General features: G+C 40.4%; 1 protein-coding gene across 1 annotated transcript; it reads right to left on the minus strand.

Moving 5' to 3' along the window:
• Window positions 1-16655: 16655 nt before the first annotated feature.
• LOC118360737 (zinc finger protein 64-like) lies at window positions 16656-20552 on the minus strand. Its single transcript, XM_035740089.2, has 6 exons — window positions 20310-20552; window positions 19834-19995; window positions 19431-19577; window positions 19105-19167; window positions 18739-18990; window positions 16656-18515 (listed from the first exon to the last, which is right to left on the minus strand). The coding sequence occupies exons 1-6, from the start codon at window positions 20329-20331 to the stop codon at window positions 16978-16980; spliced, it is 2184 nt and encodes a 727-aa protein (XP_035595982.1). The 5' UTR covers window positions 20332-20552; the 3' UTR covers window positions 16656-16977.
• Between the last annotated feature and the right edge of the window lie 3866 nt (window positions 20553-24418).

Genomic DNA, 24418 nt, shown 5'->3' on the forward strand with positions numbered 1-24418 from the left:
TTTTCTCAAATAACTTTGCCTCAGGGAGCTCTGTGTGGCTAGGGAGGGGCTTCATCAGGGCACACCATTATTAATCTTTCTTAATTGTAGGTTTCTATATTCACAAAGTAACACAGCTGGATTTTTCATCATTAGCCTTGTGTTTATGGAAGCTGCTGAGAGCAGGCTAACAACAACATTTCGATGACAAAAAAGTTAACCGAAAACATCAAGGAAAGAGCATGACAAGTGATCATGGATCTACTGGAGAAAAATACACATCTAAGCATATGCTAAACACGACCAAATGGTTTTAGAGTCACAAATACACAATATGTGAACGGAAATTCATTACTTGTGTATTTAAAGTATTCCATTGCTTGTGTATTGCCATGCCAACCAATTAATCTTTTGGGTTATTTGCTTCATTAATCAAATGTTATATCGTCACATTCTTGTTGTGCAAAATTGCTCTTGTGAGCACCTGCTTGAAGCACAAATTCACATCTTTTGACTTTTTGTGTGCTATGGCCAGGGGCAGTAAAAGAGGGGTATTGGCTAGCTAGGCTGTATGACATGCCTTGAATGCCCATGACCCAGCTTGCATTCCACAAGTTGCACAGGGATGGAATTCTCTTTTGAAAAGGAATGCATCATGCTGGAATAATTGCCGTTACTCCTCTCTGGCCACTTAGTTAAAAGGGATTCAGATTGTTTGGGATGTCTCTGCACTACCCCTCCTTCTCCTATCAGGCAAAGAGAGAGGGGGAAGGGGGTATTTGACTTGTTGGGAGGGAGAGCTGATTTTGGAAAGGGGGTGAAGTAGGGCATCAACATAAAAAGACCAACATGTTTTATCTCTCCATAGTATGGCTTATCCACAGTCAGATATCTCTGGGCTAATGGGCAAACAATGTTCTGCATAGAATGTGTAACCTCCCATTATCCAGTACTAGAGCAAATGCTAACATTTAGGATGAACCTTGAGTTTTTACAAGACATATAATTGATTTCATGGATTCAGATACTTCCAGAAATATATGGCTTACGGTGCCACTCAAACAGTAACATGCATTTCCCACTGGGTCACATGATATTCCATTATTTCCCAAAACTTAAAAACGAAGACTTTTAATCCTGAAGTTTGAAGATATCCATTCTAATATTCTGCAAAGTTCCTAATAAGTACATATTGTAGCAATGCGTAGGCTGAAGTAATTGTTAGGTAATTTGTTTAGTAAAACCTAATTGTTTAGTAAGCTAATATAAAATTAATCTAATAGTGATAATAATAGTGAAATATAAATCGGCAATCCAAATCATAATTGTCCCTTGTTACATTGCATATAGATGTTTAGATGCCCTGTTAGCTTTCATAAGGCTGTGTGGTTAGTTGTGGTACTTCTTTCAAACAGTTTTCTCTTTTGTCAGCCCTCTTGTTGGAAAGACTTGTGTAGGGCCTGGTGGGAGGTCCAAGTGATGCTGGCCGTGGACCTTGGAGGCCGTCAGGAGAGGAAGACCACTTCTGTTCAGTTAGAGGACCCCTAGGCCACAGCCGCCACTTGTCTCACACACGATCTCAGTGGCCACACACACTCTGATGGCTTGCTGATACACACTGCATCGCAGGATCATTTCAACTGGGTGAGGATACTAAATATATTCTTATTGTTAAGTTTAGTCCGTTTAATTATACTGAAATATATTTTATTGTAAAATGAAGTGTTCATGGATTTGTTGTGTATTTTAATTGACCCTTCGCTAAGCCCTGCCCCAGAATTTTGGCCAACCAATTGCAGTGCTCCAAAGGATAGCAACTGTCCCAAATGTTGCAAATGCTAGCTAGCCACTTAATATAACTTGTTTTCTCAAAATGCATGTTAGCTAGCTAAGTAAGCAGTCTTATGAATACAACTCCCATTTGCTGTCGACATCAGGATACAATTTAAGAGCACTATTTAGCTCTAACAGTGTTTCTAGCTTTGGCTGCATGCTGACAGTGAATTCAGAGCCATTCAATGGCTAACTACACTACAAACCAGGGGTTGGAACCGGTTCAGGGATCTGAACCAAAAACAAGAAAATAACTACATTTTTCAAGGAACAGAATCAGAACCTATACTGATCTATACTGTTCTGGAACAGAAACGTTATTTTAAAAGCACGAGAACCGGTTAATAAAGTTATTTTACATTCTAGGCATTTTTGTGTTTCATTCCCACAGAAAGCAACAAAGTGCCTATGCAAAGCCTTTACTCTGACTCTGTTATTCCAGCGTCTGCCTGCCAGCTGAAAATCTGTGCCAGTGTGTGTGTAGGCTACCTTCCCCTCACCCTCTGAAGCATAGACTACTGTAGCCTACTGACGTTACAAGCATGATTCAGAAATGAGAGAGAGAGATTTTTAATGAGAAAATAATGCATTCAATTTTTAAATCTTGGATAAGGATACTATACTGCCCTACCAAGCAAAAAGGCAGTAACTGCTCATTTGGTCGAAATTGAGCGAATGTAATTTTTGCTACATTAAATGCATGTGTAATCATATGGAAAGTATCCTGCCTCTATTGTATTGTGTTTTGGAGAAAATGGGGTCATGTTAGCAGTAACTGCATAAAGTGGGGTGGCAGGTAGCCTAGTGGTTAGAGTGTTGGGCCAGTAACCCGAAAGGTTGCTGGATCGAATCCCTGAGCTGACAAGGTTGTTCTGAACAAGGCAGTTAACCTGTTCCCCGGTGGGCCATCATTGTAAATAAGAATTTGTTCTTAACTGACTCGCCTACTTCAATAAAGGTTAACAAACAACCAAGGTAAATAAAAGCTATTTTTCTCAGCTCCACGCTTGGAGCAGTTACTGCATTTTTGCTTGGTAGGGCAGTATAGTTATCACCTTTCACACTGGATTTATTAGCTACATACCGGTAGGAGGTGCTTTTCTTTTAATTCTGGTGCCGCTCTGCACACACTAGCTTGTTAGCCAACTATGGGAAGTTCAAAGACATTCAAAGTTCCTTCATAATAGAAGCCTCTCCTCTGTAGGTATAATTATGTGGCCTAAGTCAGATAATGAATGTCATATCAAGATGGCCAGCGCTCCAAGCCAAGCCCCCTCCTTCACCCTCTCTCCCATCTCGCAACATTTTTGTCACATCTCACGCCCTACAGTTGTCTGCCCAGTGTATGTAAATTACAACTACAGCTTACCTGCTCCATAGTAAGCTGCTCTATCAGCACTGATTGGTAAAGTAATTTCATGTTGAACTAAAGCTCAAATTCAGAGGTTTAAAAAGGAACAGAAAGGAACGATATAAACCGTAACTTACTTTTGGTTTGAACCGGTTCAGAACTTTATTTTGCTGGTTGAAACAGAGGAAACGGAGCGGGGAAAGAATTTGGTTCTGTTCAGAACTAAATGATTGGAAAATACTTTTGGTTCCAACCCATGCTACAAACATAATTTTATCAGGTGCCCGTGAAGTAATTATAATGACAGTCACCACAACATACCACAGAGTTTCCTGATTAGCAAGGGATAGTCTGTGTTTAATTTCATTGTGTATTAAAAACACAGTTTGAGATCATTGGGCTTTCTCCTATAGAGCTCAATTTTTAAGGAATGGTCTGCCTATTCATGTGAGAGACGCAAACTCGGTCTCAACCTTTAAGTCTTTACTGAAGACTCATATCTTCAGTGGGTCATATAATTGAGTGTAGTCTGGCCCAGGAGTGTGAAGGTGAATGGAAAGGCTCTGGAGCAATGAACCGACCTTGCTGTATCTGCCTCGCCGGTTCCCCTCTTCCCACTGGGATTCTCTGCCTCTAACCCTATTACAGGGGCTGTCACTGGCTTACTGGTGCTCTTTCATGCCGTCCCTAGGAGGGGTGCGTCACTTGAGTGGGTTGAGTCACTGATGTGATATTCCTGTCTGGGTTGGCGCCCCCACTTGGGGTGTGCCGTGGCGAAGATCTTTTTGGGCTATACTCGGCCTTGTCTCAGGATGGTAAGTTGGTGGTTGAAGATATCCCTCTAGTGGTGTGGGGGCTGTGCTTTGGCAAAGTGGGTGGGGTTATATCCTTCCTGTTTGGCCCTGTCCAGGGGTATCATCGGATGGGGCCAGAGTGTCTCCTGACCCGTCCTGTCTCAGCATCCAGTATTTATGCTGCGGTAGTTTATGTGTCGGGGGGCTAGGGTCAGTTTGTTATGTCTGGAGTACATCTTCTGTCCTTTCCGGTGTCCTGTGTGAATTTAAGTATGCTCTCTCTAATTCTCTCTTTCTCTCTCTCTTTCTTTCTCTCTCTCGGAGGACCGGAGCCCTAGGACCATGCCTCAAGACTACCTGGCATGACGACTCCTTGCTCTCCCCAGTCCACCTGGCCGTGCTGCTGCTCCAGTTTCAACTGTTCTGCCTGTGATTATTATTATTTGACCATGCTGGTCATTTATGAACATTTGAACCTCTTGGCCATGTTCTGTTATAATCTCCACCCGGCACAGCCAGAAGAGGCCTGGCCACCCCACATAGCCTGGTTCCTTTCTAGGTTTCTTCCTAGGTTTAGACCTTTCTAAGGAGTTTTTTCTAGCCACCGTGCTTCTACACCTGCATTGCTTGCTGTTTGGGGTTTTAGGCTGAGTTTGTGTACAGCACTTTGAGATATCAGCTGATGTACGAAGGGCTATATAAATACATTTGATTTAATTTGATCATTGTGAGGGGATTTTGCCAGTGGTTGAAAGGGGAATTGGGCTTGTCTGACTAGGTTGCAACAGTAACCAAGGGGGGCGGGGCTTAGCAAAGGGTCAATCACTTATGTTTGGTGGAGAGGAATGGGCTAGCAGGTTGAACAGGTTTCAAAGCCATGTGAGCTGTGTTACAGTTGACAGATGACCTTTCTGTCAAGTTATGACTGCTAAGAAAGACACTACAGGTCTCTGCTGTGATGTAAATACTGTCTATTCATTACTCAGTTATGTTTCCATATAGGCTGAGGAGGTAGACAAGCGATTATGCAGGCTTTAGGTTCATTTGCTTTGCAACGGAAACACTGTTAGTCAGAGACACACTGCAAGCAGATGTACAGTTGAAGTCGGAAGTTTACATACACTTAGTTTGGAGTCATTAAAACAAATTTTTTAACCACTCCACAAATTTCTTGTTAGCAAACTATAGTTTTGGCAAGTCGGTTAGGACATCTACTTTGTGCATGACACAAGTCATTTTTCCAACATTGTTTACAGACAGATAATTTCACTTATAATTCACTGTATCACAATTCCAGTAGGTCAGAAGTTTACATACACTAAGTTGACTGTGCCTTTAAACAGCTTGGAAACTTTGGTGTGAAAAGTGCAAATCATCCCAGAACAACAGCAAAGGACCTTGTGAAGACGCTGGAGGAAACAGGTACAAAAGTATCTATATCCACAGTAAAACGTGTCCTATATCGTCATAACCTGAAAGGCCGCTCAGCAAGGAAGAAGCCACTGCTCCAAAACCGCCATAAAAAGCCAGACTACGGTTTACAACAGCACATGGGGACAAAGATCTTACTTTTTGGAGAAAAGTCTTCTGGTCTGATTAAACAAAAATAGAACTGTTTTGCCATGATTACCATCCTTATGTTTGGAGGAATAATGGGGAGGCTTGCGAGCCGAAGAACACCATCCCAACCGTGAAGCACGGGGGGACAGCATCATGTTGTGGGGGTGCTTTACTGTAGGGAGGGACTGGTCCACTTCACAAAATAGATGGCATCATGGGGTAGGAAAATTATGTGGATATATTGAAGCAACAGTTCAAGACATCAGTCAGGAAGTTAAGTCTTGGTCGCAAATGGGCTTCCAAATGGACAATGACCCCAAGCATACTTCCAAAGTTGTGGCAAAATGGGTTAAGGACAACAAAGTCAAGGTATTGGAGTGGCCATCACAAAGCCCTGACCTCAATCCTATAGAATATTTGTGGGCAGAATAGAAAAAGCGTGTGCGAGCAAGGAGGCCTACAAATCTAACTCAGTTATACAAGCTCTGTCAGAAGGAATGGGCCAAAATTCACCCAACTTATTGTGGGAAGCTTGTGGAAGGCTACCTGAAACGTTTGATCCAAGTTAAACAATTTAAAGGCAGTGCTACCAAATACTAACTGAGTGTATGTAAACTTCTGACCCACTGGGAATGTGATGAAAGAAATAAAAGCTGAAATTATCATTCTCTCTACTATTATTCTGTCATTTCACATTCTTAAAATAAAGTGGTGATCCTAACTGACCTAAGACAGGGAATTTTTACTAGGATTAAATGTCAAGAAATTGTGAAATACTGAGTTTAAATCTATTTGTCTGAGGTGTATGTAAACTTCTGACTTCAACTGTAGCTAACTTTGCTTACAACAATGCTATAGCATGCTATGCTGTTTGGAAGTCTGTTTGCTATATAATTGTTCCAGCTTTTCAATAAATTTGAGAAAATAAAGATACATTGCTTAATTTAAAAAATATATTTTCCATAATAGTGACAGAAGTGAAACAAACAATGGTCCTAAAACAAAATGTAATCCAGTGCTTATTGTCTGATTATGATGATATCCGAACAGTTTTCAGTAAAATCAAATCTCTTCTAAAATCTTCTGTGGCAGCACGGGTCCTACAACCCCTCGGCCTGTATAATCAGTACTACCTATCCTACGTAGCTTCTCCACCCCCGTTGAGTGGCTAATTAAAACAGTTTCAGGGACAAAAGAGGGGATCCATTGTATCAGCCAGCCAGCAGTGCAACGGATATGGTGCCAGAGGAGCACAGTTGTCCAGGCTTAGTGCCCCTTCAGACCCAATCACAGATGGATGGACATATCAGCCTCCTCCCAGCTCTGATGAAAGGTTCAGTCGGCCGGAAAACTGCCTCAGATGTGCATTGGGCAATAATGAGGATATGGCTGATATGCTGGCACTGTCCTATGGTGGAATCCGAACCTATAGTGGCTTAAATATGTTAAACACCGATTAAGAATAAAAATCTAATTCAAACTAAAGTATGTTTATGTAAATACATTGGTTATGTTTAGTTGTAACATCAAAATAAACTGAATTGACAGATTTGGAGTAACAATAAACCAAACCCTCCCAACATCCATGCCTTCTTGACTTTTTATGGTTAATTTTCACATTCCTGAGTTGTGCAGAGACCAACCTCCCTTCCCTTTCCCAAAAGAGAGAATCCTGCTGGTGACAAATCTTCCTCCAACTTCCTATCTTTTCTTTCAACTTGAGCAACGGACCAATCAACTAGATGTTTCATCTCCTGACTCACAGCCCTGTTGCCATGATATTTATGCTAGTCATTCAAAAGCTACCCTCATCAAACTGGGTCTCTGAGTCACACTATATTGCTCTGGGTGACCTCATTAAGTACTGACTAAAAGTCTAAATATGGGAATGTCATTTGGAGGGACACAAAAAGCAATCGACACAACACATCTCTTATCTAACAAAAACTGCAGGCATTTTGGAAACAATCTCCTTAGTTTGGTTAAAACCAGTCCAGGTAACCACAATAAAACAAGATACAAGATTCTCAGAGCTTATTTTGAAAGGCATCAATGTCTATTCCCTCATTATTGCCTTGTATTTTCTGATCTTTAGGATATACTGTGTATTTTCAGTTATATTCTGACCTCTGACATGATGCTAACATATATGAGGATACACAAAAAAAAAATAATCTGCAGATGACCGACCACTCGACCTATAAAAAAACTAAAATGTCTGCTGCCTATAGGACTGCTTCCTTTACTGAAACTAGCACAGTAATCTGTCCAGGAATTCTGGGTATCAAGCTAGGTGTTGACGCTAGACATCCCCTCCATGATTGTAAGGCGTTGTTGTTATCTCTCTGTGGCCCGGCACAGCCAGTACATACTTATCTAACAAAAAGGAACTGTATGTAAACAGAAACAATATACCTGATTGAATACATTCCCCGATTGGTGTCGGGTTACGGTGGCCACTTTATTGGATGATATCTGTGGGAGGTCTCCAAAGTTCTGCATTTTCTCTTTATCAGCCCTTCAGAGCTTTTGAAAAATGGCATGCCATTCATAAGCTAATTAGGCATCTTCTATTAAATAGTGCTAACAGGAAACACTGTGTGACAGATGGCAATCCAACAGTCACTGAGAATGGATATATGTCTTTGACCATTTGATTGAGGACCTTTTTACTGAAGACTGTTTATTTTCTATGACTGTGTTTTGTATCTCTGTTTTGCTTTTCATATTGTATTGATGTGTATACATTTCTTAATTACGGGACTCATCTGTGAAAGAGACCTTGATCTCAGCATAACTCCCTGTCAAAATAAAATAAATGTAAACCGAGTGGCCTAAGACCGAGCGGTCTAAGGCACTGCATCCCTGGTTTGAATCCAGGCCGAATCACATCCGGCCATGATTGGGAGTCCTATAGTACGGCGCACAATTGGCCCAGCGTCGTCCGGGGTAGGCCGTCATCGTAAATAAGAATTTGTTCTTAACTGACTTGCCTAGTTAAATAAAAGTTAAATAAAAAATGTATTAATAAAAAAAACCTGGAAATTGCAATGCTTATTTTTTCTACATGTTTACAATGATTAAAATAAATATTGATTATAGTTTATGAATCATTTATCAATGCTTATTCATTTAAGTTATTTTAAAGGGTTCCCAGTTAATATATACAAAAATGAAGTCATATATTCAAGGCCACACAAATGAATGGCTAGAAAAGTGAATAAATAACATTAAAAAAGGTGTTAAATACCACATTGATGGTAGACAGACCCCTACTGAACATTGAAAAGCACCAATAATATTATTAGCATAACAAAGGAAGTTATGGTAATGATAATCTTTTGGGTCAGCAATGTGTACATGGGTGGGATGCATGTGAAACAACCTGAGAATGACGTGGCTCCTAAAGAATTGTCATACCAATGAGCTCCAATGAACTAGCCAATGGTTATAAAATTATGTTACAATATTATTTTGCTTGTAATTATATTTAATAATATATATGAACAATATTTGACTGTTATGATTATGGTTATGATGATAATGATTATTAAAATATTGTCATAATATTATAATAATGATGATCTTATTATGGTTAGTAGTAGCCATTTTTTTGGTGATTACCTTTATTATCATTAGTATGTACGATTGATGTGGTAGAAGTTTCACAAGTTCAATGCTACATTTGTGGATCCTTTAACAGTATAAACAAAACTTTATCAGACCACCAACAGATTATTAGTTGGGGGTGGGATCACATATGCTAATGATGCAGATGTCTGTCTGCAGTCCTCAACACATTCCAGTCAGCCTATAAAAACAAAGCTTCTTTCTTCCTTGAGGGAAACCCAGTCTGACTATCAGCTCTTTGGGTTCAGAGAGCCAACAAGATCATTATTTGATACTGAACTACCTTCTCATAAGTATACAAAGAACCAAACTCAAAACAGGCATGTGATTGTCACTCTCCAGTTCACCACTGCCCCCACAAGTACACCAATTTCCCAAGGCAGTTCTTACCTAATTTTGAGCAGTGTTTTTATGAGTGTGTGTGTGTGTGTGTGTTTGGTCAGGGTGTGAGTTGAGTTCCTTCTGGAGGTTTCGGCCATGTCTCTGTCTGTCTACTGCCATTGTTTTCTCTCCACAGGCATTTATGATATCAAGGCAACAAGCTTTGTCCTTAGAAGTCAGCCAGAGTTCATGAACTTATGAGTTCCAACGGTTAACATGAATTTGACTTAAATCATTGGTGTTGGGTTGGTGAACATGAAGATGAAACAAAGCTGGATCAAAAAGAACGGGAATATAGAAATGACATTAAAAAAAGGTGATACCGATTATTGATGCGCTAACTCTTCAACACAATACAATTCTCAAATACAATACCCTGATATCTTTGTGGCCCTTATCAAACCATCTTATTTCCTTGTTCACTCAACCAACTCTGACTGACAGCGCGCTACATCAAAAAGACAACAAGACCATTTCCTGGGTCTAAGAAAGTGTTCAATGCAGGGGCATAGCACTCAGTGGTGGTGGTGGGGGGGGGGGGGTGCAGAGAGGCTCACATATTAGGCTCAGATGAAAACAACAACAGTGCAAAATAAAGATGAAAGAAAACATTGGAACATTTCTGAAAAGCTATGGCTCTTGTCTTTTCTCATCCATCCTCTCTAAGCAGTTGGTCTGTAAAAATTAAAAGGTTTTAAAAGGGGCCTAATGGTATCCATGCATGCAGGCCAGGCAGTTCAAGTGTTTCTCTACAAAACGGAGAACAAAGGAGATTCTTCCTGTCGTCTGTTGAGGCATTAAGTTGTTGCTCAGTAAATATGCATCATAACAGAGAGCAACACCATCCCAGCCAGGATCCTTTCACATTTCAAAATTAATTCATTCATGCTATTTCAATAGATGTGTGTGTAGTAGAACAAGAACACACAGTCTTGTATAACTGGCCTTGTGGGGACACACAATTCAGTCTCATTCAAATTTTCACTAACCCTAAACCTAATACTAACCCTGAAACTAACCCTAGCTCCTAACCCTAAACCTCATTCAAACCTTAACCCTAAACCCCCAAGAAAATAGCATTTGACCCTGTGGGGACTAACAAAATGTCCCCAGTTTGTTTACTATTCTTGTGGGGACTTCTGGTCCCCACAAGTGAAACACGTCCATGTGGCAACACTTCAGACACAGACACACGTCTTATATACACTTCTAATGCATTATGGCACTTCCTTAAGATGTCATAACAATTCAAAAGGAGTTTTAACATCCTTATAACATAACAACTGTACAATCTCAACTATACAACCATTATAAGCAGAAAGAAGTCCACCTTGTCAACTTGAGTAAGATGCGCTAACTTTATGCTGTGTGAATGTGCTTTCAAAGCAGGGAAAGGAAAACACACACACACAGCAAAGTGTAGGAGTACACCGCTAGGAGACAATAGTCTAAATGTGTAAAGATCAGATTTCCATCATGTTTGTTTTCTTAGGATAAGGCATGCCTGAGCAAAGAAAATATTCTGCTGGCTCGTGGCCATCTGTCGAAAGCAATGGCATCTTTAAAATGGTAAATATACAATATAGGTTTAACTGTGAGAATATTGATCATATAAGTTTGGAAGTTCAGAAGACCTTTTTAACTATTTTCTCTGCTATAGCATTGTTATACCAGCTGCCTGTTGTTGCATCAAAAATGTTGTATGTGTAATGTGAGAGTTCTTCAGTGGAATGGACAGCTACACACTGAAAACAAAGATCTAACCAGACAAAACTTTGACTGACTGTCCCTCCAAACCTAACTGAAAGTGCATACATAAAAAACACAAAGCAACCTGCTGACGATGTGAAAATGATCACAAACAAAGCAGAAAACCACACAAATAGTATGTCTGACTAGAGAGTAACAATTGATTGCAGGAGACAGTAACCAATAGACAACTGGTATTGAAATGGACAAAATACTACAAGCTAAAGAAAAACCTTTAAAAAATAAAGAAGAAAAGAACACGCAAACATTAATGTTTTGGTGAAGTGACAATAAAACCATGGCTAAAGTCCTTTACATAAAAACACCCAATCCCAATAGCTTGTTTCATTCACAACTGGGCTTCCTGGCACAACATCACATTCGTCATAGGTCATTTCAAAATGGTATATCTAGAGCTCAAGTCACAACACATGATATGAGAGTGTTTAAGAGCAGTGGATATTGTAGCATTCCTTTGTCCATTAAAGGATTTTTATAGGCGACACTCAGGGCCTCTCCATTGGCTAAAAATTATACTTATTTTCTGGCCCCCCTGAGGACTTCTTTTAAAACCCTACTTTAAATCTTAAAGAAACAACAAAAGAGCCTGTCATTGCAATGCTTTCTGACAGCTCAGTATAAGACAATAAGACAAAAACAACACCACAATTACTAATTCACCATTTAGGTGACTCTACCCACAAGCCTATTTTAAATCTCAAGTTGTTAGGAGAATATAATTTCATGAGTAAGATGGAATAAGTTATGTAATAACTTGAAGATATTATTATTTTCAATATATACGTTTTATTCAATTAATTTGCTGAATCAAACAACACATATGAGTTGTTTTAAAAAAGACATCAGAACTAAAACATGAATAGCTGTAATGTGACTGGCTATCCCATTGTTTTGTCGCTTCTCATAACTCAAGTATTAAAATCTGAATGCAAATGACAGGGTTCTCTGAGAGCTGAATAGAGCAACATGATTAATCACCAGGTATTTCTACTGTTACAGAGGCACACATGGCAGCCTAATGTTACTCTGTTACTAAAACCCAAGTCATCTGATAACGATCAAATGATTCAAGTGATAAAAGACACTGAAAGCTCTGGAATATTGCTGGAAACAGAAAATCTATGCCATTTATCATTCATACCTGTATTCTTGTAACATGCTGTTTGTCAGGATTTTCAAAAGACTTGAAATCTGAAATTATATGACATGATAAATTCAATGGCCTTCATACCTTTTTGACAAGTAATTACAATTGAAAAATCGAATTAACTTGTACCACTAAGCACATTGAGCACTTGTCACAGGTAATGTCTATTATAAAATGTGTCTGTATTTTGTATTTCAAACACATACTGTATGTATTTATTTGAAGAAGAAACACTATTGAGTGAGAATCAAGATAAAAAGCCTACCGTGTTGTGACAAATCAAAACACACCTAAAATGTCAATAGTGTCAGGAGAAAAAGAGACTAGCAATGGAATACAAATCCATATCAACTCTGAACTGATCTGTTGATTTCATTGTCTTTTACTGTAGATTTGTTTGTAGTGGAACAAGAACACACAGTCTTGTATAACTGGCATTCAATGTCTTTTACTGATGGTGCAGCAAATTGTGTGTAAAGGATTCAAAGGTCAGAAATGTACACAACAAAGAGACTTAGATAGTGGAACATGACAGATTGGACTTTATAGCTTTAACAGATGTGTGTGAAGTAAAAAGTGTAAAGTAAAAAGGACCTAACCTAAACCCAAAATAGGAAATCCAACGTTCCCCATCCTGCCATCCTAAACATTTATCGCCTTATTACTGACAGAGTGAGATTAACCATAAGAACGGTATATTCATGAGGTTTTATGATAATTGACCTTTGACATTTTCACACTATTAAAAGTGGTCATTTACTAGGTTCTATGTTATGGAGGGAAGACTCCCCAGTATTTCCCATCATTCATTCTCTCTATGACTTGGCCTTTTCTGGCTCTTTTTATGTCCAGAAGGAATGCATCACGAAATGCGATTTCTTTAAGCAACTGTGAGTGGAAATTGCTTTTTCTGAAGACATTTATGACCCCATTCAAAGGCCTGACATCTCAAACACAGGAAGGAAGGAAGTGAGAAGTGCCATACAGTATAAAGAGGTTAATTTACACTTCCTACTATACCTTTTTAACAAAGCCCCACAAAACACACCTTTATTCAAAACAGAAATTTCGGATTATGGCGTTGAATGGTTTTACACACACTCACACCCACCTATGTTAAATGGGTTTGTGGGTGCATAAATGTTGTATGGATGGATGATTTTTATCGGTGAAGCAGGCCCTCCCTCCTCAAGGGTACTTGGGATTAGAACCCTGGAAGTCTCTCTGCTCTCTGTCTGATAATAGATCAAAGAGATGCATCAGAGATCACCTCTAGTTCTATAACACTTTTCCCACATAGCAACCAGTCATCTTAATGCTTCAGACAATGGACTCCAGCAATAAAATACCACATAGAAATATCTTAAATGAGATCATGACCCCACATTATAAAAAGGTAAACAGAAACACACTAGGGTACATTATAATACTAAATAAAAAAGTCATAATACTAAAACTGCATTTCAAATTGCTGGAGTACAATTTTTGATGATACCTAATGAGATCAAAAATGTACAGGGATGAAAATAGACAATATGTGTTTATAGATGTGAATACAAATTTGGCATGGTTCAGATCAATAGTTCAGAAGGATTTTAATGTTGGATACTTACTGACCCCAAAAGGCAATCTAGGGACATTACACCAGAGTGCTGGAGTAGTGACAGATTTCTGGTAGCCTCGGACACCCAGGATTCACTGAAGTGACAAGATGTCTGAATATAGAATGGTTAAAATACACTGAGTATACAAAACATTAAAAACATCTGCTCTTTCCATGACAGACTGAGCAGGTGAATCCAGGTGAAAGCTATGAACCCTTATTGATGTCACTTGTTAAATCCACTTAAATCAAATGTAGAAGAAGGGGAGGAGACAGGTTAAATAAGGATTTTTATGCCTTGAGACATGGATTGTGTATGTGTACAATTCATTGGGTGAATGGGTAAGACCAAAAATGTTAGTGCCTTTGAAAGGGGTATGGTAGTATGTTCCAGGCACACCGGTTTGTGTCAAGGAATCGATTTTTCACGCTCAACAGTTTCCTGTGTGTATCAAGAATGGAAGTACCACCCAAAGGACATCCAGCCAACTTGACTCAACTTTGGGAGGCATTGGAGTCAACATGGTCCAGCATCCTTATGCAATGCTTTCAACACCTTGTAGAGTCAATGCCCCAAGGAATTGAGGGCCAAAGGGCAGTGGGGTGCAACTCAATATTAGGAAGGTGTTCCTAATGTTTGGTATAGTCAGTGTATAAGCATACATACAACTGAATAAATTCATGTTAAATGTTGAGAAATGAAACCATATAAGTTTCAATATATAACCACAATATGCTCCACATAAAGTCTGGACTTCGAAGATACTATATCCGTCCTTTAATCTCTAATTCCTTGAAAGGTACAATTATTTCTAGAGCAGGGAATTGCCAGGGACCTCACGATACTTAGGTGCCGATACGGTACGTATTGAGATTCGACACGGCTGAAAACATGTTGACTCACTATTTAATAAGATGAACGAGCTAAACTATGACCTGGAGATCTATATAATATCGTCCCCAAATAATATTGCGATATGTTACTATCGATTTTATCCCCTATCGCTAATTATTTCCATTCTATAGAATCACAAAGTTACATTCCACATATTCCATGACTCTTGGATCTCTTCATCCTTATTGGTGGAGGAGCAGCAAACAATTTGTTCAGATGGTGCCCATCCACTCCGTCCTGAGCCACAGAAAGCAGAGGAGTCACAGTTGAGCTTCTAAAGCTCAAAACTGCCAGCTTTCATCCGAAGCCAAAAAGAGACATTCAATATCCATCTCTTCCTTCTCAATTTACATGTATTTTTGCATTTTATTTGCTTTGAGATAATTTTCTGTAATGAAAAGCGCTATACAAGTTAAAGAAATAATAGTTATTAAAGCTATTAGCGCTGAAAGACAAAAATCTATGCTCAACTGCCCCTGAGACTACTTGTTCACGCCCCAAATGGCATCCTATTCCCTATATAGTGCACTAGTTTTGACCAGAGCCTTGTTCAAAAGTAACTGTGCTGGGAAATATATCACTAGCCACTTTAAACAATGCTACCTAATATAATGTTTACATACCCTAGATTATTCATCTCATATGTATACGTATATACTGTACTCTATATCATCTACTGCATCCTTATGTAATATATGTATCACTAGCCACTTTAACTATGCCACTTTGTTTACATACTCATCTCATATGTATATACTGTACTCGATACCATCTACTGTATCTTGCCTATGCTGCTCTGTACCATCACTCATTCATATATCCTTATGTACATATTCTTTATCCCCTTACACCTTACACAAGACAGATTACTTGTTGGTTATTACTGCATTGTCGGAACTAGAAGCACAAGCATTTCGCAACACTCGCATTAACATCTGCATGTGACAAATACAATTTGATTTGATTTAAATAGGGTGCGATTTAGTACATAGACCCATTCAATTGCAGCCTTCATTTTCCTGCTGACACTATAAGGACTTGAAGGCTGAATGGCAAAGTGGCTCCAGGAGGAAAATAGCAAACAAGCAGAAGAGGCTTTCAATCAAATGTCTATTGTAGTTGGTAATTTGTGCTTTGGACACATCAACACCTTGACATTTGTTCAACGATGAAACAATCCTGCAATATCACATGTAGAAAGTTTATAATTCTGAAACTGAAGCACATAGATCAATCTTTATGAAATGTAACATGTTTACCATGACTCTTTGGCTGCGTTTAGACAGCCCAATTCTGATTTTCCCCCCACTAATTGGTATTTTGAACAATCACATCAGATTTTCTTCAGAGCTGACCCGATTAGTAAAAAAAGAAAAATCAGACAGGCAGCCCATGTCAATGCCATGAAAGGCTGCAATACAAAGAACAAACGTCCCATAGCTCAATGGTCTCCACTGACATCTAGTGGACAAATTAGAAACCTCTATTGACAGACAATGGGTGACTGGAAAGGTAAAAGGTAATGGCAAGCTATTTCTGTCCATACCCATCTAGGTTTTTAATGTGAGTTATCAATTTCTATCATGGAGATCTGACTTTGCAATGTTAATACTCATGCATGGTCAATGACAGGTTGTTTAAAGCAGACACATGAACCAAGAACAATATATTTCAATTAGCATTTCAAAAACAATAAGAGAGTAGCACAGAAACACAAGCAGATACTGTTTTTATTTGTTTTTATTTCATGACACTTTAAGTAATGCATTTTCTTCATCTGAATTGTAAAGTTCATGATTGGAAAACATGTCAAAGATGACTGTAGTCAGATTGACTTCATTTTTCAACTCTGGATTTATGATGAATAACTAAGTTTACCTAAACATGACAAAGCTATGACATGGGTCAAGAGTCAATGTAATGTAACTTGCACATGAGAACATTCTGTAACAGAACATGAGCTGCTATCTAACCGGTTGCTATAGCTATCTATTAGATCTGTTGCAGACAAACAGTACAGTAATGGTGGTCTAGTCAGTCTTGGAGGCCATCAATGTTGTGTGTGTCTGACACTGAATAGAGTTTCTGTGTAGAGACTGAGAGGTGTTCTAGAACAGGCTGATTCTGAGCAGTCACCACCAGAGGCAAGCCGTGGATGACCACTTCCTGGCTGCCTAAACTGATGCTAGGGACCATGAGACTACTGTCCTCCTCACAGGTGGTAATGCCATTGTCCCCAAACTCCTGCACCACTGTTACCTGTGCCTGCTTGGGCAAGTCTTCCGAGGGGTCACCTTCGCTACACATCATGTCCGGGGGCGAAAACCTGGAGGTGGCCGTTGCCATGGCGACTAGCTTACTGTGGTTCCCTCCCTCCGTCACCACAGTAACCTCTGTGCCCCCCTCCTGAATGAGAGCACTGAGACCCTCCAGATCTGAGCAGGTGGTGATGAAGGTCTGTGTGCTGCTGTGGTGGGCTGAGGAGTCCTGGGAGGCGATGGCTGTCTGAAGTAGGGCCTGGTGGAGAGGGTTACGGCTGTCCCCTAGGGAGAGGTGTGTCAGCAGGACTGTCTGAGGCTCCAGAGAGCCCCCCTCTACCTGTTTCTGAGCTCCTAGCTGCTGTATGGGCATGAGGCTCATACAGTTGACCACCATGCCCTGGGTCTCTGGGCTCAGGAAGACCGTGGTGGATCCCTTGGTGTGCTGCCCAAAGTCTAGCCCAGCCTGCAGGGGAAGGAAGGAGCCCTCCTGACCCAGAGGGTGGGAAACTATGATTTGGAGCTGGGCACTGCTGTAGGAGGCCAGGGGGTCCGAGGCCAGGGGAGTCAGGGGGACCTGGTGGAGTGGGATTTGTGTGGTGTGGCTGTCTTGCCTGGGTACATGGCTCACAGTCACAACACTGTGCTGGGAGGTGATGGGCTGGAGCGTCAAAGAGAGAGTCTGATGGGAGTCTGAGTCCTGGTGCTGCTTCCTGTGGCTGCGCAGAGAGTCCTCCCTCACGAACGACGCCTCGCACAGGTCACAGCAGAAGGCCCGCGTTGCGTCCAGCTTGGCCCGGTACCGGGAGCTTACAGGCTTGTGAAGGTCCTCTCCGTTACAGACATCAGCTTTGCCTCTTTTTCCATCGACACCCATGTCAGGCTTGTCCGTGTGGCACTTCTTCTTGTGGATGACCAGGTTGCTGCGCTGTTTGGTGGCGAAACTGCAGAAGTCACATTTAAAAGGTCTCTCCTCAGAGTGGATCCGCTCATGGACCTTGAACGCCCCCTTGCTGGAGCAGGAGTAGGTGCACTTGGAGCACTGGATGGGTTGAGTGGGCTGGTGTTCTCGCGAGTGCTGCCTCAGAGCTGTCTTACTGGTGCACAGAAAGTCACAGTCAGGGCAGCGGAAGGAGTTGGCCGTGCCGTGTTTTATCTGGACGTGTGATTTCAGGTTGCCCTTCATGGCACAGCGGTAGTCACAGAAGTCACACTTGTAAGGCTTCTCACCCGAGTGTATGCGGATGTGCCTCTTCAGGTCAGAGTTGATCTTGAACTTTGCTTCACACCGAGTGCACTGGAAAGGTGCGTCCCCTAAAGTAGAGGAATATATACATTTATATAACATCAGACATAAAACGTAAGGTTGTTAGACTTTTTTAGAAGTCAAAAATCAGTCATATCAAGATGAGCCCATGTCCCATATTTCAGTCCCAAATGAACGGGGAAACAAAGTAGACCATTCGCTAACCTGATTTCAGAACCAGACTTACACAATGCAATGCTTAAGTGTACTAATCAACCCAAGCAGACCCACCAGTGTGTGAGCGGAGGTGCACGGTGAGCTGGCTGGAGTTGCGGCTGGCATAGGGGCAGATCTGGCACTTGAAGGGCCTCTCATCATAGTGGATACGGAGGTGTTTCTTCAGACTGCTGCTGTCGGCCGCAGCGTAGGGACAGTACTTGCACTTGTGAGGCTTCTCTCCCGTGTGGGAGCGGAAGTGCATGTTCAGCTTGTCCCTCCGGCTGAACCGCTTGTGGCAAAGCTCACATTCAAACGGCTTCTCACCTGGGCACACACAAGGATTGGAGGACAAATAAATGTCAAAATCGCAATACATACTAGGATGACAACTCAATAGAATTTGATTTATGATAAAATTCCACTGGTATTATTACATACCAGTATGTGTTTTGAGATGTCGCTCCATGTCTTTCTGACCGTACTGTGTCTTGAAAGAGCATCCTAGGGGCAAAGGAATAAATTATGCATTTGATTAGAAAAGTGATTGATTCATGCACCCTGAATATAAGTGTTGTTTGAACCACATTTCAAGAAAACTTTACTGTACTAATAATTAGTGTAAAAGCCAGCTATAAAAAAAGTAAATCGACCCAGAAAAGAGCAAATTGGTTGTAACTGACCAGCGGATATTGTGCTCCCTCCATACCAGCAGTATGGAAGGAATGTGTCACAGGACTAATGAAAGAGGAAGTGAGGGTACCAACCTGAGAAACAGCAGCTGCGCCTCTTTGAAGTCAGGGCAGGTTTTAATTTTTTGGAAGGTGTTTTAGAGGCTTTGGTCAGAATATTTTTGACACCTCTCATAACACACGTCTGGTAGGTTTCCTCAAAAACAAACTCTGTGCTGGAATCTAGGGGGAAAAGTGTAAAGGATTTCTGACTGTATAGGATACATTTCCAGAAAACTGAGGAATTTGTCTAAACATCAGATTGTTACCGAGTAACCAAATAACCCATTTTTAACTTGCCTTTATAACAAGTTGTATTTGAAGGAGAAAATATATAGGCTTGCATTGTTCCAATGGTATATTTAAGGAGTCTGGGGTAACCTTTCATAATCTCTTCAAACTAGCCTGTGGATAAAACACCCTGCAAGAATAGTATTACCTGTAAGAGTAGGTGCCGAGTTAGATGCTGATATGTCAGAGGAGGGTATGTGGCAGCCATTTTGCTTGTGGGCCAGAAAGACTTCGAAGTTATTGTACTGCTGCTTACAGAAACCACAAATGTGGATATCTGGGCTCACTTCCACAAGTACGTGGTTCCCTCCTGTTGACGAGGAAGAGGGGATAAAACCCTGCTTTCATTCAAGAACATTGACAACTAATAGCCTAACCTGCAAATACCAAGACTCATCATACACCTTAGAGTAGGCAGTGCACGGTGTTTGAATGGGCTTTGCAATTTGTAAACATAGCTAGCCATATTGTCATCTAATTGCAAACACAACTGACAGACGATAAAGGCATTGGATAACTTATTTAATACACAGAATGTGCCAGATTAACAACAAGTTTCAAATATTAATTGGACTACTAAGTGGACTTTGTTTAGAACATTTGACGTTGTTTAGAACATCTTACCCTCTCCGTTAAATGATTCCATCTTCACGCTAATATAACTGGATATCAATTCAGTTAAGGGCTCCCTAAAGATAGGCTATCGACTTGTGACAGGAAACTCGATTGGAATTAATTCAATATAAAGTATACAACACATCAAGTGCCTTTGAAATCGAAACATTGTAATTATCTACTGACTTTTAGCTATGTACTCCACTGAACTCTAGTCGGGCAACACTGTTGCAATCATTTTACGACAGACTTCTTTTTCTATGGTATTATTGCGGCCCGCAAACAAGCGTTAAAGCTGCATGCCGCCACCTACTGTACAGGTTGTAAACTATAGAAAAAAGATTCATTGTAGGAAAAAAAGTGGGAAAAACCGGAATCATAGAAAATAAAATATATATACTTAAAAAAATATGTTTTTAACATAATATCCCACTCCTTCAGTCACATTCCAATTCAAGCCACATCCCTACACAGACTCAGGAACCTTTGAGGGCAGATCATCCTTTTAAAGCATTTCTTGCAATGCCTCGGCTGTAAACTCAGTCACAAAAATCGTTCTGCAGAACTCACAATAATTCCAATTGCCTCTAATTTCTTATTTGTTTGTGCTGTGCAGTTTATGACCATTGAAATAAATGCTACAAATTCCACATTTTCACATGTAATATATCAGGATCCCTTGATTGCCAATAAACATTCACTGGTGCAGTCTCAATTACCATTGCATCTTATACGCCACTCACTCCTTCCACTCTTCTCACTGGACAGCCCTTATTCTCACCACCTCTTTCAATTCAATTCCATTCAAAGGGATTTATATGGTTTATATTGCCACAGCAAGTGAAATAGATAATAAACCATCCAAAATAAACAGTAAACATTACACTCATTCCAAAGGAATAGAGACATTTCAGTTGTCATATTATGGCATATTAGCGCAATCGGAAAGTATTCAGACCACTTCACTTTTCCTATATTTTGTTACGTTACAGCCTTATTCTAAAATGGATGATAAAAAAATACAATCTCAATCAATCTTCACACAATACTCCATAATGACAAAGCAAAACAGGTTTTTAGAATGTTTTGCAAATTTACTAAGAATAAAAACTGAAACATAACATTTACATAAGTATTTAAACCCTTTACTCAGTACTTTGTTGGAGCACCTTTGGCAATGATTACAGCCTTGAGTATTCTTGGGGATGACGCTATAAGCTAGGCACACCTGTTTTTGGGGAATTTCTCCCATTCTTCTCTGCAGATCCTCTCAAGATGGGGAGCGTTGCTGCACAGCTATTTTCAGGTCTCTCCAGAGATGTTCGATCAGGTTCTGTCTGGGCTCTGGCTGGGCCACTCAAGGAAATTCAGAGACTTGTCCCGAAGCCACTTATGCGGTGTCTTGGCTGTGTTCTCAGGGTCGTTGTCCTGTTGGAAGGTGAACCTTCTCACTATTCTGAGGTCCTGCGTGCTCTGGAGCAGGTTTTCATTAAGGATCTCTCTGTACTTTGCTCCATTCAGCTTTCCCTCGATCCTGACTAGTCTCCCAGTCCCTGGCACTGAAAAACATCCCCACAGCATAAGGCTGCCACCACCATACTTCACCATAGGGATGGTGCCAGGTTTCCTCCAGATGTGATGCTTGGCATTCAGGCCAAAGAGTTCGATCTTGTTTTCATCAGAACAGAGAATTTTGTTTCTCATGGTCTGAGAGTCCTTTAGGTGCCTTTTGGCAAACTCCAAGCGGGATGTCATGTGCCTTTTACTGAGGAGTGGGCTTCCATCTAGCCACTCTACCATAAAGGCCTTGATTGGTGGAGTGCTGCAGAGATGGCTGTCCATCTGGAAGTTTTTCCCATCTTCATAGAGGAACTCTGGAGCTCTGGTTCTTGGTCACCTCCCTGACCAAGGCCCTTCTCCCCCGATTGCTCAATTTGGCCGGGCGGCCAGCTCTAGGAAGAGTCTTGGTGGTTCCAAACTTCTTCCATTTAAGTATGATGGAGGTCACTGTGTTCTTGGGGACCTTCAATGCTGCAGACATTTTTTGGTACCCTTCCCCAGATCTGTGCCATGACACAATCCTGTCTCTAAGCTCTACGGACAAGTCCATCAACCTCATGGCTTGATTTTTGCTCTGACATGCACTGCCAACTTCATATGGACAGGTGTGTGCCTTTCCAAATAATGTTCAATCAATTGAATTTACCACAGGTGGACTCCAATCAAGTTGTAGAAACATCTCAAGGATGATCAATTAAAACAGAATGCACCTGACCTCAATTTCTAGTCTCATAGCAAAGGGTCTGAATACTTATGTAAATAAGGTATTTCTGTTTTTTATTTTTAATACATTTGTAAATATTGTGTGTAGATTGATGAGAAAAAAGGGTATTTTCATACATTTTAGAATAAGGCTGTAACGTAACAAAATGTGGAAAATGTGAAGGGGTCTGAATACTTCCCGAACACACTGTACAGTGTTGAAACGATGTGCAAATCTTTGAGGAAGTGCTTTGTCAAAAAATGTTATTACAAAAAAGAGGATCCTAACAAACATATGTCCCTTTTTGACCCCCATCCTCCATCAGTGACTCGAACGACGTACACAGGTAAAAGTTGACACGTATTTATTGGACGCTTTCCTATGCCAGATAGGCGTCTGTATTGTTATTTTAGCTAACCACATCATATGTTATAGCATTCTGTCAGTCAATGACATGGTGCGCAACCATTGGTTGATGTATGCAACATCTGAACAGGGGAACGTAACCAAAGTTAAAATAGATTGGTTGAAATGGGAAACATTAATCGCGAGACTAGTTGAAGAAAAATATGACAACACATTTCAAAATGTCAGCTGAAGACGAAACATTATTGTTGGAACTTATGACGCGTTTAAAACAGCTTTTTTGACTTACGCCTGGGGAAAAAAAACATTTTGAATGGTCATCTAATTTGGAATTCGAAGTCGGCAACTCTGGCATCTTTCTAGAGCTCTGACTTTCTGACCTGAAAATCACTGACATCATGATTAGACATCGTCTTTTTTCCATAGTTCCCAGTTGTTTTAAAAGCACCATTATTCATCCCTGTTCATCTGCAAGCAGATGGTGTGCTTTTCGACAGGTGACTGCTCAAAACGCTCTAGCTAAACATTGCATTTCTACTGCTTGTTGTTGTCTGTTTATTTACCAGCAACTTGCCACAGTGTAATTGTGTAAGTGTTTTCTTCTTTCTTGCGGTCTCTTCTCTCTGCGCTCTTATCCTTCAATAATCGATATATCTCCCTCTTCTTCTTCGAGATTTGGACGGTTCTGACTTAGAATATGTGGACAACTAAAAATACTTACGTGTCTGTTTAGACTGTACACTCTTCTTCCAGACTCACATTAAGCATCTCCAATCCAAAACTAAATGTAGAATCGGCTTCCTATTTCGCAATAAAGCATCCTTCATATTTGGCAGTTGATCTACTTCAATTCGGTAAATGGCACTGTGTGCTCTTTTCGAAGGATGGATCCCAGTCTGTTCAGGGCTATGGGATGCGGAGGGTCAGAGGTGGTCTGCCGGGTGGAATGGTGGGGACCAATTGGAGGTTTCCTTAGTAGCAATGCAAATATCATGGTACAGCTATATAGACGCTCAATCATCATTTTTCTTTTTAATGGTACGTTTACAAACATATTTTGATAAATATAATTGAAAGTTGTGTCTCATTATGGTAAGTGGTGGAATAAGAATAGCCCGTTACAATTGTAATGGCCTAGCAGATAATAAGAAAAGACGATCAGTATTTACCTGGCTAAAAGAGAAGGAATATAATATCTATTGTTTACAGGAAACAGACATAACATAGGTACAGCAGATCCCCGTATTGTATGGGACACTTTTAAGTGTGCCTTTAGAGGCCATGCAATTCAGTACTCATCAATAAAACAAAAGCAATTTAGATCAAAAGAGTCCATATTAACAAAGGAAATTGAAGGACTAACAGTACAGTTAGATAGCAGTAAAAATGGTACCACAGAGGCACAGAATAAGAAATGGAGGAACTTATTCAAGAAAGATCCAGTGTAATAGATTATAAAAAATTAGCGAACTGGATGGAATATGGGGGA

Source organism: Oncorhynchus keta, chromosome 28, assembly GCF_023373465.1.
Source record: "Oncorhynchus keta strain PuntledgeMale-10-30-2019 chromosome 28, Oket_V2, whole genome shotgun sequence".
NCBI lineage: Eukaryota > Metazoa > Chordata > Actinopteri > Salmoniformes > Salmonidae > Oncorhynchus > Oncorhynchus keta.